Source organism: Heloderma suspectum, chromosome Z (assembly GCF_057233095.1).
Source record: "Heloderma suspectum isolate Gila_16-S chromosome Z, 16-S_ref, whole genome shotgun sequence".
NCBI lineage: Eukaryota > Metazoa > Chordata > Lepidosauria > Squamata > Helodermatidae > Heloderma > Heloderma suspectum.
Genome location: NC_139476.1, coordinates 7,387,223 through 7,404,734, shown reverse-complemented (window position 1 = coordinate 7,404,734; position 17,512 = coordinate 7,387,223). Strand labels below are relative to the sequence as shown.

At 46.7% G+C, this 17,512-nt stretch overlaps 2 protein-coding genes across 8 annotated transcripts in view; both read left to right on the top strand.

The window, feature by feature from the left end:
• Window positions 1-9,787, top strand: part of SCAMP4 (secretory carrier membrane protein 4) — a 36,321-nt gene extending 26,534 nt beyond the window's left edge. For both annotated transcript variants that reach the window (XM_084826426.1, XM_084826427.1), the window contains exon 7: window positions 549-9,787. In XM_084826426.1, the coding sequence (XP_084682552.1) occupies window positions 549-725 (177 nt within the window). In that variant the 3' untranslated portion in view covers window positions 726-9,787. The remainder of the gene's footprint in view (window positions 1-548) is intronic.
• Window positions 9,788-14,901: 5,114 nt separating this feature from the next.
• CSNK1G2 (casein kinase 1 gamma 2) overlaps window positions 14,902-17,512 on the top strand; it is a 77,087-nt gene continuing 74,476 nt past the window's right edge. For 3 of the 6 annotated variants that reach the window (XM_084826422.1, XM_084826418.1, XM_084826420.1), the window contains exon 1: window positions 14,902-15,195. The gene's annotated coding sequence lies outside the window, so the exon portion shown is untranslated. The remainder of the gene's footprint in view (window positions 15,196-17,512) is intronic. The other 3 variants (XM_084826423.1, XM_084826415.1, XM_084826421.1) reach the window with 3 other exon arrangements.

The window sequence follows — 17,512 nt, the reverse complement described above, 5'->3', positions numbered from 1 at the left end:
TCTTGTGTCAGCTGCTTCTGATGCAATCAGGGGTGTAGTGGAGGAGGAATTCAGAGCCTCTTCTCAGAGCAGGAGCAATGAGGACATCTGCCAGGGTAATGAACTCTTGCCTTGTTCTGGCAAGGAGCTGATGACAAGGCTTTCAAGTTCTCCTGTTTGTGACAGATTAGTATAGCAGAAGTTGGAGAGTGAGGAAAACGATCATGCAGAGGCAGGATGCTTCTTTCCTGTTCTTTTGGGGAGGTCCCTACTACATTCTAGCACAGGAATGGGCAACACGTGGTCCCCAAACCACATGCAGCCCTCCCAGACCTTTTTTACACCCCCCCATGCTGCTGCCAAATTTGCCACCAAAATTTAGTGCCACAGCAGCAAAGAAGGACTTAATCTTCCTTGTTTAAAAGAATGTGAGTGTGAGTGAGTGTGAGAGTGAGCGAGTGAGAGAGCGAGAGTGAGAGAGCGAGAGTGAGTGAGCTAGCGAGAGTGTGAGAGAGAGTGCGAGAGAGAAATGGCATTAGCTTTCTCTTTCTGTTCTGTTCCTCCCTCAGGTCCACCGGATCTACCGCAGTGGGGATGGTAGCTTTCGGAAAGCTCAGGATGAGTGGCACAGCGGTGTGTGGCGGGACCCCCCGAGCCGAGAAGCTCAGTTCAACAACTTCTCGGGGAACAGCCTTCCCGCGTACCCCACGGTCCCCAATTACCCAGCTGGCAGCCGATGGCCATGATTTCACCTGTTGGACTGTGTGGGTGGTTTTAATTTGGGCCGTTGCAAAACTATATTGGTGGTTTGGGGTTTGTTTGTTCTTGTGGGGTAGGGGTGGGGAGGAATGATTTTGTGTTCTCCTGTACACCCTCCCTTCCCCACCCTGGTTTTTAGTTAACATTATCTCTTTTGGATGACTGCAGAAGATCTGAATCTGTGCGTGCGGCCTCTAGCATTGCCTCTTGGAAAACAGCAGAGAAGCGGTTATTGCCAATATTTTGACTAGTTATGTGTCGAGGGACGGAGTATGTCACCTTTATTCTTGGGAATTCCCCCACCCTCCCTTGCTTTTGCCAACGGAGGCATGAAGAGGGGGAGAGGCACACCTGTTCCTTGTCAGAACTGTTAGGCTTGCCTGGAGCACAGTGCCACATTTGTCCATGCGTTAGGGGCAGGCAACTCAACTTTTCCCAGCCCCATCTTTTCTCATGTTTGTTCTTAAAGCCTTTTGAGATCCTGCACTCCTGCAGATTGTTGTGAGGGACAACATGCAATCAATACACAAATGGCAGGTCGCGTGGGGTTCTAACAGTTCCTGATGTCTCCTGCCTTAGGCCTCGGGGGGTAGTTGAATCTCACAGCTTAATGCTTCTCCCATAGTAACATTCCGTTAAGTAGTAAATGTGTATACTGAGAGGAAGGGTTCTAGCCTCTCAGTGATGTTGGCTTTCTGTATTTAATACCTTGTTGCGGGGGGAACCATTCAAATGCTCTGTGTGTGTGTGCCCTCCAGCAAAAAGGGATCTTTTCCTGGAAGCTTCTGATCTATTGAGGACTTTAGCAACGTAGTTCTTTGTTTCAAGTGTGTGTGGGTTTTTTTTTGTCCTTTGACTGATAGTAGCTTCCTTGCTAAAACAGAAACTTCAGAAATCCCAATCATCTGTCTCCTAGCTAGAGTAGAAACCCTCCATAGAGGGCTTTAAAATGTGTCCCAAACTGTCCCACAGAACTGTTTTTTTTTTTAATAGAAAGGCATTTCCATTACTTTTGCTGACCCATCAGATTCTGATGAACCTTTCAGCTTTGCCCCACAGTGGGCAGATGGGTTTCTGCAGGACTGTAGGGCCACAGTGGGGCTGGGTTGTGGGTCTGCAGGCAATGCCTTTCTCTGGGTACATGCAATAGCCGGAACTGGAGCAGGCGTGTGTCAGGTGGGTTGACCTTCCCAGCACTTGAGCGACGCTCGCTGAAGGCGTCTGTCACCCTTGCACAGCCAAATGTTGCAGTGATCTCAATCCTCCTTTTTGCCGTGGCATGGGGTGGCATCTTCGGGGGAGCAGGGGAGTGCCTTCTGGCCCTGAAGCCTGTCCTTCTCACCCCACCCTCCCCTGCCTGAGTTTACTTCTACTTTCACCTCCCAACATAACCGAAATGGAAGTCTTCCTCGGAACTTGATTGGTGTGCCGAGGTTCCTGGCCTAGAAATATTCTTTGGAAGAAGCTTACATTGTAGTCTAACCTTCCTGCAAGCTGGTGCTCTTTTTATGTGTTGGCTGCGCTTGCTGGGAATTATGGGAGTTTCAGTCCAACACATCAGAAGGAAACCAGCTTGGGGGAACCCTTGTAGCCCCAGAGCCTTCCTTTTTGCTGGGAAATGGTAGTGTTCTGGATGACTTCCAAATCTGTTCCTTTTTTTCCCTTTCATAGCATGGTATCAAAGTTGTGCTTCTTGCCCAAACGTGTGGGGTGTGTATCTCTCCCCAGATCTTCTGCAAGGAAGCACCCCTGACATTGTCCTTTAATGCCATTACTTCGTGTTACTGCCTTGGCTATGTGCTCCCAAAAGAGCAGGATTAGTCAGTCTCTCTCTGTCTCTGCCTCTTTTCATGGAATGTATTACTTGCAAGAAACATATTTGCGAGTTTCTTAGACTTGGGAGAAAAATAGCAATGTGAAAACCCTCTTCTGGGGCAGGGAGAATGGGGTAGGGAGAGGAAGAGACTATGCGTGGAATAGACGGTCATTGTGACGTGTGCCTTATCAGCTTGTAAAACTCTTCCATCATACTCCCATCACTTTCCCCTTTTCCCATATTTTGTTTACACTTAAGGGGCTCCCCCTTAAAGACCAACAACTTGTAAATACTAAGTACAATGTAGTACTTTTCTCTCTCTCTCTCTCTCTCTCAAGGAAATTTTGTATGATTATGTTAACAGACGAGCCAAAGGGAGAAAAGGCTGTTAACGCAGGAGGCCAAAAACCTCTTTAAACTTCCTTTTGGAATAGAAGGGGGTGGGGAACTGTGTATATGTCTGTCTTTCTATCTCATATGCCACAAATCTAATCTGTTTACAGGCCTCCTGAAATCTCTTCACACATTCCAAAAAAATGGTGGTGGGTTTTAAAAATTTAATATGTGCGATTTCTTGTTGATTTTGCTCCTATGTAGGAGAGGGCTGCCATTTTGAAACTGCCTTGTGAATACAGTGCTGTTTGTGTTGCCGTGTGCTTTGTAGCCATAGTCTTTGCCTTAACTATACCTTTCTTCTGAACTTTTTAATTAAAAGCCACAGGCAACTTTCAGGGACATACGTTCAACTTCCTCAGACAAAACGCCACCTGCTGACGTAGGGCGCATAGCATGACGGTACCCCCATAGCAAGAAGGTACCCCCTTCTTCCTGGCCTGCTGGTCGGCAACTAGGCCGCTGGGCACATACTGTGGCCTACTGCTTGTTTCCCCTTTGGTGGCGATTCTTATCTGCTGGGGAAGCATTTTTGTGGTGGACAACTGAGGTGGAAGTCCTCTCTGGGTAGCTCGCTGCCACGTCAAGACATTCAAACGCTCCCTAGTTCCTGCCACAGTCACTTTCCCTCCTCCCATTTTGGCTGCATTAAATTTCTGTTTCTGGCCACGGGGAAGGGAGTTCGTGCGATGGGGTCCAGGTACCATCTTTGGGAGGGCCTTGGCAGCCACCAATTGCTACCCTCCAAGTGTTGAGTGGACTCCTGGGTGCCACATTTTCAGGAGGTCTCTTCTCTGCAAACATTAAAAGATCATTTCTAACCCACATTGGGGTGTCTTGAAGGATTGTATATGGGCCTGTCGATCACTTCAGGTACCTAATGGGAGCACCTACTCATAGGAGCAACAAACGTTTCTAGCCGAGACCTGCAAAACATTTTAGTTGGCTCGAGCGGAAAACGTTGGCCAAAGAGCTTGGTAGAAGTTTGGGAGGGAATTCCACACTTACAACCTTTTTTTTGTGCTGTCACTCTGCTCATATTTTCCCGGGACCCCTGGCAATGGCAGTCTTCTGCTTCAGATCTCGTTTTGATACCTTTGCTTCAAAACCATCAGCCCTCAATAACTGGATCGCCTACCAACGTACTGTCTCCACTATTGTCTTAATATAATGTACTGAGGACTCTCTAAAATTTTGTAATGCCATGTTTACGCACTAGATTCCTAAAGGGACTAACTGTTTTGGGGTGGGGAAGGTGGCAGAATTAACTCTACTTGGCCAACTTCTTATTCCTCATCATGTTGCATGGATGATCTTTTTGCATTGCGGTCTGGTCTGGTAATGCTTTTTTTTCTTTAACAATAAATCGAGTTTGCCTACTGAAGGACAGCCTCTGTGTGCACGTGTGTGTTCAGGGCTGCAACAATAAATCCGTTCAATTAAAAAAAAAAAAATAAGGCTGCTATCACGGCAGGGGTGGGTTGTAGCTCATTCGCTCTTTCTGCGTGCGCGCGCGCGCGTGTGTGTGTGTGTGTGTAGTTAGTAGAATCATAGAATAGTAGGGTTGGAAGGGGCCTACAAGGCCATCGAGTCCAACCCCCTGCTCAATGCAGGAATCCAAGTCAGAGCATCCCTGACAGGTGGCTGTCCAGCCTCATCTTGAAGGCCTCCAGCGTGGGAGAGCCCACCGCCTCCCCAGGTAATCAGTTCCATTGTCGCATTGCTCTAACAGTCAGGACGTTTTTCCTGACGTTCAGCCGGAATGTGGCTTCCATGTCCTGCACTCTGGGATGATCGAGGAGAGATCCTGGCCTTCCTCTCTGGGACAAGCTTTCAAGTACTTGAAGAGTTCGATCCTATCTCCCCTCAGTCTTCTCTTCTCCAGGCTAAACATGCCCAGTAGCCTGAGCTGAGTGAGTGAAGTAAGTGTGAGTGAGTGAGAGAGCGAGAGCAAGCGCACACTGCAAAACTTAAAAGTTATTTTCTCAACTTAAATCAGGTGTTGAACCTCGAGCCGAATTCCATTTCAGAGAAGGTCTGGGGCCAAAAGGAAAAGGGTCTTAAATGGAATCATTCTGGGGGGCACAAGTTCAGATGCTTATTGAATATAATCCTGCCTCTGTTGCTTCTTTATAGAAAGGACAAAAAGCCCTGCACGCTCCCCTCCTTCCATAACTGCTGCCACTTGAGTCCTTCCTCCAGCCATTACACCCCACCTTCTCTCTTTACAGCTTTAGTAATAATGGTTTCTATTGTTCTCTTCTGCTTAAGACTTGGAGTAGATTACAACACCAGCAGAAAACAATCTGTACAATGATTAAAAAAAATAGGACAAGCCTCCCCACACACACTCTAAAAACACTGAGGACTAGGTACTTGATTTTGCAATAAAAGCTCAACTTCTCTGGTGAATGTGATCCCAATGCGTGAGCTTCTGTAGGGTGGTAGAGAACCTATCCGTAGTCCTGTCAAATTGTGAATATTCGCCTTTCTTACCATGTCGGATAGTTTCATAGGAAAGGATACTCTTGGGGCCAGATCCAGATATGGTCATTAATGAGACTTCTCTGACTAAATCTGGATTCAGCCCATACTACTGTTCCAAACAGTAGGATGGACCGTGGCATGTTTGTTAACTCTGGAGAAGTAGCCCCTGTTCATCTATTACAGCAAAGTATCCTGGGCGACTTTAAAGGCTAATAAGATTTAGTGTGGAGGTGAAGAACCCCTTTGAGTCAAAGGGCTGAATTCCGCATTGAGCTTTGGCCCTAGGAGAACTGGTGCCCTGGGCGAGGAGTGCCTTTGCTTCCTCCGCCCCCCCCTCTCACCCCCGTGGTCAGCTTTGCAGGGCCACCCCGAGGGCTTATGGGGCCTGGGGCAGGTGTGATGTTGGGGGTCCTGCTGCTGGCCCTGCAGGGACCCGTGCATACGTGCACAAGGCTGGGGGTCGCATGTGAGGATTCCTGTACGCACGGGCTGCGTCGGAGCCTTCTCGCCTGCAGCTCCTCCTTGCCCTGGGCTCGAGCAGCAGGAGAGGTGTGCTTCCTTTCCCCCCCATGGGGACGAGGGGGTCGGGATCGGGCCACGCTTCTCCCGAGTTCCTCCCCAGAATTCTGGCAGAGCTCCTTTTGGCTTGCTGGGGCTGCATCTCGCGGGGCTTCTGGCTGTGGCCTGCCGCTGGCAAGCTCCGCTCCTCCCTCAGGAAGGATTCCTCCCTCGCGGCCTGGCCTCACGCCACCCCTACGCCTTTCCCTGTGGCAGCGGCCACCAAAAATGACTCTCCGGTGGCTCCTTGCCTGGAAATCTTAGGCAGCATTCATTCAGTCACTCGCTCCTTGAACTCTTCCCCGGAGTTCTTCCTGTGATTCTGCTCTGCCACAGAATCCCTCCTGGAAGCCTTCCCCGTCCCTTCTCTCCTCGCAACAGACTTTGCAACCGGGGCTGCTTGGCCTGCCTGAGCAACCTCATCTCTCTCGCTGCCCAGATGCAAAGCAAGATCTTTCCCTGACCGGGATGGGTCTAGACTCCCTTATAATAAACAAGCGCCTCCCTCCCTTTCCGCCTCCCATGGATACATTTTACAGCCAGCGTTAAGCCCCAAATTAGCGTCTGTTCGGTTTCATGCACAACTATGTAAGATGTTTATTTATCATGGCTGGGGAGAAGTCTCCTGATGTCACAATTACATGCTGAGAGTCAGTGTCTTCTTACTCACTAGTAGAACATTTCCTCTTTTTATGAAAACTTCCAACAAAATAGCAAGAATTTTGGTAAGCGATGTGACACGTCAGGGGCCAATGGTACGCCTAGTAACTGAGGTGGAGGGGCTTGCTTTGTGGGGGCTTGGTAAATTGTTACCAAGTTGTATGGCTTGTGAAGGGTTGCAAAACAGCAGAGTCACAGAACATCCATGATTTTTATCTTTAAAAATAATAAAAGAAATAGAGAAGGTATCCAGCTGACCTCTTACAGCTTACAGCTTTATTTTACTGTTATTTATATAGTGCTTATTTTTGAAGTGCAAAGTGCTCGGTAACATTGCCTCAAAGTAAAGCTGAGTTCCACTGATTTTTACCTAGCACAAGTGACATCAAAGTGGAAATTGGAAAAGAAACAAAGCAAATTGAAGGAAGATCATTTTTGTAACCCAACTGGCTGTTTTGGGACCCTGATGTTCAACATCCTTGATCTATTGTGTCACAAGCCACAGTGAACCTTTTAGCCTTTCAGGTGTAACAAGGCTCTCGGATCCTTCCTGTTCTCTGGGCTTTGAACCCTTCCTATGCAGAGTAAGAAAAGCTCAGTTGATTGCATGCTCTCCTAATGCAGGTTTACTCTTCGAGTTCTTTTAGCTAAAGCCACTTTTATCCCAACCCTCCTGATAGTAAACACTTGGCCTTGGATGTCGGATTAGATGCTTCCTGCATTATTGTGGCGTTATCTTGTCAGTAATGCTGTTAGAGCCCCACCCGATCAGAACAAGAAGTCCAGCTAACTTAGTATTCTGTTTCCAACCCTGCTCAGCTACATGCCTACAAACAGAATGCAAAGGTGACAATCTTCAGCGACATTTGTAGCTCTGAAGACTAGGGGACAGAGTCACTTTTTCTCTCTCTCGATGTGCAATTTGAGTTGGCTGTCATGGCTACTAGCCCTTTATAGACCTCCTTCATGAATTTGTTTAATTCCCCTCTAAAACCCCTGGCCGTCGGCATATCTTGTGCCAGCAAATTCCAGAAGCGTTCCTTTTTGTCTGCGCTAAACCCCTAGCCTAATGGTTTCATGAGCATGTGTGAGTTCTAGCGTTACAAGAGAAGAGGAAATGTGGGGAAGGAGGAGGTTCAGTTCTTGTAGAGACAGCCCAGCTGGATCTGACCCAGATGTTGTAGGACTGCACCTGTCACCCCTGGCTGTTGGCCATGCCGCATAGGGATGATGGGGTTGGAGTTGAACAGCAGCTGGGAGGGCCGCGGGTTCCCTAACTGTCATAGGTCAATAGCCTGTCTTCCAACACTAGCCGGATGGATGCCTCTGGGTACATTTTGCAAACTGTACCTCTCCTAAGAAATGCCTCTCCTAAGGCTTAGTCGAGGAGAGCTTTAAGCTAAAAGATCTGGCATTTTTTGCTCTGCCACTTTTGCCTTTGGCTCTGCCCACCCCTGGAATGCAGCCCCCGAGAGCTTTTCCAAAATGGAATTTAGACTTCCGGCTGAAGGAGAGTCAAGACCCCAGTTGTAAACCAATTGTGGTTGCTGGCAACAAAGCAAGCCTGTCTGTCTGTGTGCGCGTCGCTGCCTCTCTCTGTCTAGTCTCTGTGTCTGTCTGTCTGTCTATCTCCCAGACACACACACTAAAATGTATTTGACTTGCATAGGAAGGTTTGAAAGAGGACGCAGCCTTACATGATCTCATCACTCCACTTGGGGCCTATTAGATCTTTAAGGTGCTGTGTAAACTAACAGATGTATAACTAGAGAAGTAAATTGAGACAACCTTTCCCTCTCTGCTACCCATTACTGTTAGAAAGCAGATGGAGTCAAAATGCAGCTGGTTCCCATTTGCAAAACTTCAGTAGACCTGGACTATTTGCGTGGCTGATGGGCCTCAAGCGTCAATCAGGCAAACTAGCCTTCAGTTTGGAGTCTGTACGGTGTACAGTTGGGGGTCTAGATTGGAGTTGCGCCTGTACAAAAATGCCATTTTGGCATCAGGGGCCAGTGCTGGGGACACAGGGCAGCTACAGAGTAAGCCAGCTTTTCCATTTTGTTTACGGACAGCTGTTTCCTCCGCTGGGTTACTTCTAGGAAGGTGATGTCAGATCCTGGCCCCTTGGAGACTTGATTTATTTTAGGGGTATGTTATCCTGTCCACCAAGGAGATCAAGACATGCGCGTGTCCTGGCTGACCCCCTTTTTTTTGCCCCCAACAACCCTGTGAGGCAGGACAGGCTGAGAGAAATGGTGACGGGCCCAAGGTTAGATAGTGAACTTCATGGCCCAGTGGGGATTTGAATGCAGGTTTCCCTAGTCTTAGTTCTGCACAACTAACCACTGTGCCCATACTTGGTTGCCATCAGAGACCACAGTCACTGGCCTGAAATGTGCAACGCATACATACCACACACAGTATTGGAGTAACAGGCATTCCAACACCAAACTATTGTTTTAATGAATTTTATTCACCATCCTGTGAGTTGGTGATGAATGATGGTATATAAATATTTTGAATAAAATGTAAATTGCTTGGATTGAGTTCCTTTATAGGGTAGATTTAATGTAATAGAAATAAGGAAATGAAGAATGTAATAATTGTTAATGTGATGAATAGCTGAGTAGTTGGCGGTTGCCAAAAAGGACAGGTCGGATACATGTCTGAGAAGGGAAGATTCTCTGTGATAAATTACCCGAACAATGGGCACCTTTTTTCACACACTGCGACACAGATATTGTAATAATTATTGTCTTGGCAGAGGTGCTGTATCCTTTCTGTCTGCTGGAGAAGTGGTGGATGTTTACGCAAGCTAATTGCCAAAGAGTGTTCAAACTACCGCACAATTGCGCTCATTTCACGTGCCAGCAAGGTGATGCTCAAAATCCTACAAGCTAGGCTTCAGCAGTATGCGAACCAAGAACTACCGGAAGTACGAGCTGGGTTTCGAAGAGGCAGAGGAACTAGAGATCAAATCGCCAACATTCGCTGCATCATGGAGAAAGCAAGAGAATTCCAGAAAAACGTCTATTTCTGCTTCATTGACTACGCTAAAGCCTTTGATTGTGTGGATCACAACCAACTGTGGCAAATTCTTAAAGTGATGGGAGTACCAGACCACCTTACCTGTCTCCTGAGAAACCTGTACGAGGGTCAAGAAGCAACAGTAAGAACCGGACATGGAACAACCGAGTGGTTCAAAATTGGGAAAGGAGTACGACAAGGCTGCATATTGTCACCCTGCTTATTTAACTTATATGCAGAGTACATCATGAGAAACGCCGGGTTGGATGAATCAGAGGTCGGAATTAAGATTGCCGGGAGAATTATCAACAACCTCCGATATGCAGACGATACCACCCTAATGGCAGAAAGCGAAGAGGATCTAAAGAGCCTCTTGTTGAGGGTGAAAGAGGAGAGTGCAAAAGCTGGTTTGAAACTCAACATTAAAAAAAACTAAGATCATGGCATCTGGCCCCATCACTTCCTGGCATATAGAAGGGGAAGAAATGGAAGCAGTGAGAGATTTTACTTTCTTGAGCTCCAAGATCACGGCAGACGGTGACTGTAGCCATGAAATTAAAAGACGCTTGCTCCTTGGGAGGAAAGCTATGGCAAACCTAGACAGCATAGTGAGAAGCAGAGACATCACCTTGCCGACAAAGGTCCGTCTAATCAAAGCTATGGTTTTCCCAGTAGTAACGTATGGCTGTGAGAGCTGGACTATAAGGAAGGCTGAGCGCCAAAGAATTGATGCTTTCGAACTGTGGTGCTGGAGAAGACTCTTACGAGTCCCCTGGACTGCAAGGAGGTCAAATCAGTCCATCCGAAAGGAAATCAACCCTGAGTGCTCATTGGAAGGACAGATAATGAAGCTGAAGCTCCAATATTTTGGCCACCTAATGCGAAGAGAAAACTCCCTGGAAAAGACCCTGATGCTGGGAAAGACTGAAGGCAAAAGGAGAAGGGGACGGCAGAGGATGAGGTGGCTGGATAGCATCACCGATGCAATGAATATGGACTTGAGCACGCTCCGGGAGAGAGCGCAGGACAGGAAGGCCTGGCGTGCTATGGTCCAGGGGTCACGAAGAGTCGGACACGACTGAACGACTGAACAACAACATATCTTGGTACGATGATGATTAAAAGAACCACCCCCCAAAATAAATCCTAGTGCTAGATATCGAGCACCATCCAGATTGATATGGGGTGGGAAGGTAAGTTCCCTAGTTTGCTTGTTTTTTTAAAGCAGCTATTTTGGCTGTAAGAAAAACTCCAGAATCCATAGTGTAACAGTACCTTTATTAGGCCAGCTCCAAAGATCATTAAAAAATGCACCCGCTTTTGAGATTCCCAGATCTCTTCATCAGGTAAGATGTTACAAGAAGCAGGTGACTGGATGACTGGATGAAGAGGGCTATGCAGACATGCTGACTATAGCAGGTAGTGTAGATTGTTGGACTGGAACCCGGGTTCAAGTCCCAACTCAGGCATGAAGCTCACTCGGTGACTTTGGGCTGTTCTCTGACTCTCAGCCTAACCTCACAACCTCACAGGGTTGTTGTGCAGATAAAATGGAGAGGCGGAGGAGGAACTTGTAAGCCACCTATGGTTCTTTGCAAGAGGGAAAAAGGTGGGATATAAATGTAACAAATAAATTAATGAAATCATGGTTGATGGGTAGCTTAGTTTAAAATGGAGCCTCCTTGGACAGTAGCAGCCTATCTCGAAATACTGGCTTATGGGATAAAACAAAAGGAAAGGATTGCTTGTAAGCTTTGAAGAAAGAGTCTGCTTGGAAACTATTTTTCTTTGGGAATATAAAAGCATGAGTAGATTTTCCTCCTAAATCCATTCAAACCTCTGTTGTTGGGAGAGATGAAAAACATCTGGAAAGGAAAGAGTTAAGGGGTTGCCGTAAGTCCCGACGCTACCGCAAATCCCTCGCTGCCGCAAAACCTGCTTTCCCGCCCAGCTCCTCCCACTTTGAACCGCTGGATTCTCAAGCGCGCTTTACGTCGTCCCTTCTTCCTTGCCCCAAGGAGAGAGGTAAAAAAAAAGAAGAAGCTAGCGTTCCAAACAGCCATGACTTCCGGATTCGATTAGACGCCTCCTTAAGAGGGGTGGAAGCCCAGAAGAATTCATGCAAAACTTTGAATAATGCAGCCGGGAATAGGGAGAGAAAGAGCTTTTGCCGCAAAACAAACAACCAAGAAACCCCAGACCACTCCCACCGGTCCTTTGTAGTGTTTTAAAGTCTCACAGATTTATTGTAGCTTGCAGTGCTTTGGAATAACATAATCATACTGGATCAGACCAAAGGCCCCTCTCATCCAGCATTCTGTTCACATGGTGCGCGACCAGCTGCCCATGAGAAGCCCACAAGGAGGGCATGAATGCAACAGCACCCTCCTGCCCATGTTCCCCAGCAGCTGGTGTGCATTAGCTATATATTACCTCCAGTGTGGAGGCAATGAGCCTGTCACTGATAATCTTCCATGACTTTGTCTAGTCGCCTTTTAGAGCCGCCTGTGTTCACAGACATCACCACATCTTGGGGTAGCAAATTCCATAATTTAAGCATACGCTGTGTGAAGGAGCCCTTCCTTTGATCTGTCCTGCATCTCCCATCAACCACCTTCATGGGACGACCCCACTGGGTTCCAGTATTTTGAGAGAGGGAGAAAATGTAATCTTTCATCCTTGGGGAGCTGCTCTAGCCACTTTATCATTTAGGTTGCCCTTTTCTGCACCCTTTTTTGCTCTGCGCTATCCTTTCCGAGGTCTGGCGAACTGTTCACGGCATTCTAAGTGTAGTGGTCCCGTAGATTTGTACGAAGGCATTAATGATACTGACATACTACTTTATTATTTATTTATTTATTACATTTCTATCCTGCCTTTTCCCCACTTTAAGGAACCCAAGGCGGCGTATATAATCCTCCTCTCCATTTGAGCCTCACAACAACCCTGTGAAGTAGGTTGGGCTGCGAGTCTGTGACTGGCCCAAAGTCACCCAGTGAGCTTCCATGGCCGAGTGGGGACTAGAACCCGGATCTCCCAGCTCCCAGTCTGATGCTCTAACCATTGCATCACACTGGCTCTCGCAAGTGCGGTATAGTTTGGCAAGTCCTTCTTGCCAAAGAAGGCCTTGTTCTTCCCAAAGTGGCCGGTATGCATCAGGGCTGTACCGCTTCAGGCTGCTCGTATGACTGAATGCTCTTACGTCTCAATAAATATATAAAAAGTTTCCTGCACCTTGAATAGTCAGGAAGAAACCCAGACTAGGGCAATTCTTGACACAATTATTTTCTAGCTGTGGGGGATTCTTGTGCAGTGGAGTGTTCAGTTGTTTGAGTATTTTGAACTGACACACCCCAGTCACAGGCTGATCACTTTGGGGAGATTTAGGCCACACAGTTTCCTTCAGAGTGCACAGCAGAGCAGAATTCAACAGGTGCAGTCTTAAGGGCGCAATCCTAGGCATGTTTAGGCAGAAAAAAGTCCAGCAGCTCCCAGCATTCCTACAGCTCCCAGGATGTAAACAATAGGGTTCCACAGGGAAATTATTTAGGTGATTAAAACAAAAAGAGGTTTGAGAAGGGTTCCAAAGGGATCTCTCCAAACTGGGAGAATGGGCATTAAAACGAAACGTATGGTTCAATGTAAGCAAGTGTAAAGAGACACTTTACAAAAAATGTAGACACGTAAACTGGGAAACATTCCCAGTTTCAAGTACACACTGATGGGATCTGAGGAACTGATCAAGAAAGAGATCTTGGGGTTGTGGTGGACAGGTTGATGTAAATGTGTGTGCAGCTGCTGTGAAAAAGGCAAATTCCATGTTAGGCATGATTAGGAAAGAAATTGAGAATAAAATTGCCCACATCGTACTGCCCTTGTACAAATCTATGTGCAACCACACTTAGAATACTGTATACAGTTCTGATCAACACATGTTAAAAAGGATATTATAGAGTGGGAAACGGTGCAGAAAAGGGCAGGTGAAATTATCAAGGGTCTGGAGCAACTTCCCAGTTAAAAAGGATATTATAGAGTGGGAAACGGTGCAGAAAAGGGCAGGTGAAATTATCAAGGGTCTGGAGCAACTTCCCAGTGTCTGGGACTGTTTAGCTTAAGGGGGGGGGGGGGAGGGCAAATAAGGGGAGACATGACAGAGGTGTACAAAATTATGCCTGGTGTGGAGAAAGTGGCTAAGAATACATTTTTCTCCCCCTCTCATTATATTAGAACCCAGTGCAACCATCCCATGAAACTGGTGGGAGATTCAGGACACATAAAAGGAAGGAATTCTTCACACAGCGCAGAGTTAAGCTATGGAACTCACTACCACAGGATGTAGTGATGGCCACCAATTTGGATGGCTTTAAAAGGGGGTTGGACAAATTCCTGGAGGAGAAGGCTATCAATGGTTACTAGTCCTCATGGCTCTGCGCTACCTCCAGTATCCAAGGCAGTATGCCTGTGTACACCAGCTGCTGGGGAACATGGGTGGGAGAATGCTGTTGCAGTCATGTCCTGCTTGTGGTTTCCCAGTTGACAGCTGTTTGGCCACTGTGTGAACAGAATGCTGGACTAGATGGACCCTTGGTCAGATCCAGCACAGCTCTTCTTCTTCTTCTTGCTATAATTATTATTGTTATTTAGCATCTGCTGCTTTTAATTTATTGTTTTTAATTAATTAAACTTAAATATTAATTTAAAATATTTACATTAATATTTACATTTAAATACTCAAATTTTTATTATTTTTATGTTTTGATTTGATTTATATGGATTTTATTTGTTTTTATTGGATGTTGCCCTGAGACCTGTTAGCTGCAGGGCAAGATAGTACTAAAAAAAAAAAAAAAAGCCCATAGAAATAAATAAAATAAAAATACTATGATTTTATTATCATATTGTACAATTTTATTGTTTTAGAATTATTTATTTCACATTTTATTTTATTTTTAAAGATACTTATTTTAGAGAGCTTCGGCTATTGGGCGGTATAGAAATGAAATGAATGAATGAATGAATGAATAAATAAATAAATAATTTTATTTACGCCCACGCCTGTGCTTTTTGTCCCGCACGTGGACGATCCCGCTGGACAACCGGAAGTCCGCGTGAAAGAGCCACCACGTCTTCAACTCTTTGCCCGTCTCCCTCCTCCCTCCTCCCTCCTCCCTCCTCCCTCCTCCCTCCTCCCGTCCCTTCTGCGCGTGCGCTAAAATCTCCTTACGGGAGGGCCCCCCTGTAGGGCCAGACATAGAGAGAAGGCGAGAGTCGCCTAAGCTCCTGGAGCGGAGCCCGCTATTCACCAACGCGGGTTGCGCCGGCGGCGTGACGTCAGCGCCATAGGGCGCCGCTGGGCCTTACGCCGCTGGCGCAAAGGCGTTGCTCTCTGCCTGCTTGGGAGGAGAGAGACAAATAAGGGGTTTAAAGAGGCAGCAGCGGGAGATGGAGGACCTGGCGGGGGGCAGGCCCCTGGGCCCCCACCCCTGAAGAGCCAGGTGCAGGGGCAGCCCACCCAGGTGAGCCATCTGGGTGTGGGGGGGCTCAGTTGGGGAGGGGGGGTTGTTGGGGGGGGTCCTAATTCTGCTGGTGCCCAGTCCTTTCTGGGGAGGGGGATACCTTTGCATCATTTTATGGGAGGGGGGGAGGGCCACTGGTGCAAGAAATTGAGGGGGGGAGGAAGGAGGAAGTTCCACTTTGCAGGGGTGGGCGTTTAAAGGGGGGTGTCTACATGGGTCTTCTTGCAACCCCCACCCCACCCCCAAGTGCACACAGAGGTTTGTGCTTCTCATTTTGGGGGGGTAGAATTTGGGAGGGAGGGGAGGCTTAATGGGGAATGGGCTGAACTTGGAAGAGGTGTGTGTGTGTGGGGGGGGGATGACTTGCCATGTTGCTTTGTCTTCCTCCCCCCACCCCACCCGAATTTTGTGTATGAGGGTTGTGAGCAAGAAGGTACCTTATGCTTGTTTTTTCCTCCCCATGTTCTTCCAGGCTGTTCCTCCCTGCCCCCATTGCAAGCAACCTTTCCTATTTTTGCATTTGTTTGCGTCCAGTTTAAATGCATATTAATGCACCCCTTCCAAACAGTGCCCGGTTCTAAAAGGCCTTTAAAAAAACCTCAGTAAAAAGTGAATTTTGTGTGTGTGGCGGGGAGGGGGATTGTGCGGATGGAAGGTTTGTCTTTGATTTTGTTTTATTGTTTGGAAAAGGAAGGGAAGTCACGGTGTACCGTGGGCATATTTAAATTAATTATATTTTCAGAGGAAGCGAAGCAATTGTGTGCCATGGGCATATTTAAATTGACTATATTTTCAGTGCTGGGCTGTTGTTGTTTTTTTTTTAAAAAACTTTATTTTGCAATAAAAAAGTGGGGGAGGGGAATGGATTGTGCCCAGTGGTGGTGGTTATAGTTGGGAAGGTTGCATTTTAATATGGTTATTTATTTGCAAAAAGAAGGAAACGATTCCATGCAAAGAATTGAACCCTAGTTATTTTATGATGAGTGTGTTTCTTTTTTCCTTTTATTTTCCAGTGGGAACTGGCTCCCCCATTCCTTTTTCAAAGCAAAAGGTTAGCAGTCTCCATAAGGGTGTGTTTATGCAAAAGGAAAAAAAGTGATGGTTGGGGGGGGGAGACAGAGAGAAAGAGAAAGAAAAGGAGACAGAGTGACATATTTAAAAATATCCCAGCAAGACTTTTTTTTTTAGTGCTGGGGGTGGGGAGGGGTGTCTCCACACAATTGTAGATGGTACGTTTTAAAGGCAGGTGGAAAAAAAGAGAAAGGACTACATATTTTCCCTCTGCCTTATTGTATGAGGTACATACCTTGGACCCAGCTAGATCAGGCCTTCCGTTTTTCTTCCCCGTCCCTGATGATATCTATACAAATTTAGGACTTTCTGTTTTGTTCCTTCCCCCCCCCACCAACCCCCCCACCAACTGTTGCAATGGTGTTTGGGGGGGAGGGTTCCCCGTCCTCCCAGTTCTTTCTCACTGTGATCCTGTCGTTTCCTAGTCTGCCTTTGTTTTTTTTTAATACAGGGGAGATCCATGCGGCTTGCTGGTCCATTGCCTCCTCTCCTTCACTCCCCCACCCCCAAAAGACCTTGGTTTGCTTTGTTCAGCCTCTGTTGCAAACTAGAGAATGATTTTGTGAGATGCAAACGGTGGTAGATGTGGAACTGAGTTTTGCATGTCAGTTTAGAATCGTTTTATTATGTGTTAGCAGAGTGAACACATTTTTCTATCTGAGTTTATAAACCAAAATCTCCTTTTGCTTTGGTGGCTGTTGGAAACCAAAATGTCTTATGGCGTGGTATACAATGAGTCTTACTCTTCGCTTTCCCCAGCCACCCCTGCCTTGGTTGGCAGGTTCTCCAGGGAATGGGACCTCCCACTATAGCCTGTTTGGGTGCTTTGGTCTATGTATAATATTTCTAATTTCCAAGGATGAACTTGTTATGTGCGTTGGCTGTTAAGTGAGTTTGTGGCAGATTTTAAAGCAATCTGGTAGGGTAATTGTATATAACACCCCCCCCCCAAATAAGTACCCATAAATGTATTCACAAAGGTGGTTTCTTGGTTTTATTTTTTATTGTTTTCCTGGTGAGTCATTTCTGAAGCTCATAACTAAAGCGTGTGAATCCTAGCAAAACCATTGACCAGGAAGTAAGTTTTTTTTTTCTTTTCTCCTTCCAGAGAACTTTGGAGGATAGCTTTAAAAATAAAACAGGGAGGAGAGGAAGTTCTGAAACCAGGGAATAAAGACGTATGGGAGCAGCCCCCTTCAGTTAGGAAGATTTGAGCTGAGGAAGCTCAAAGCATTTCCCAAATCTG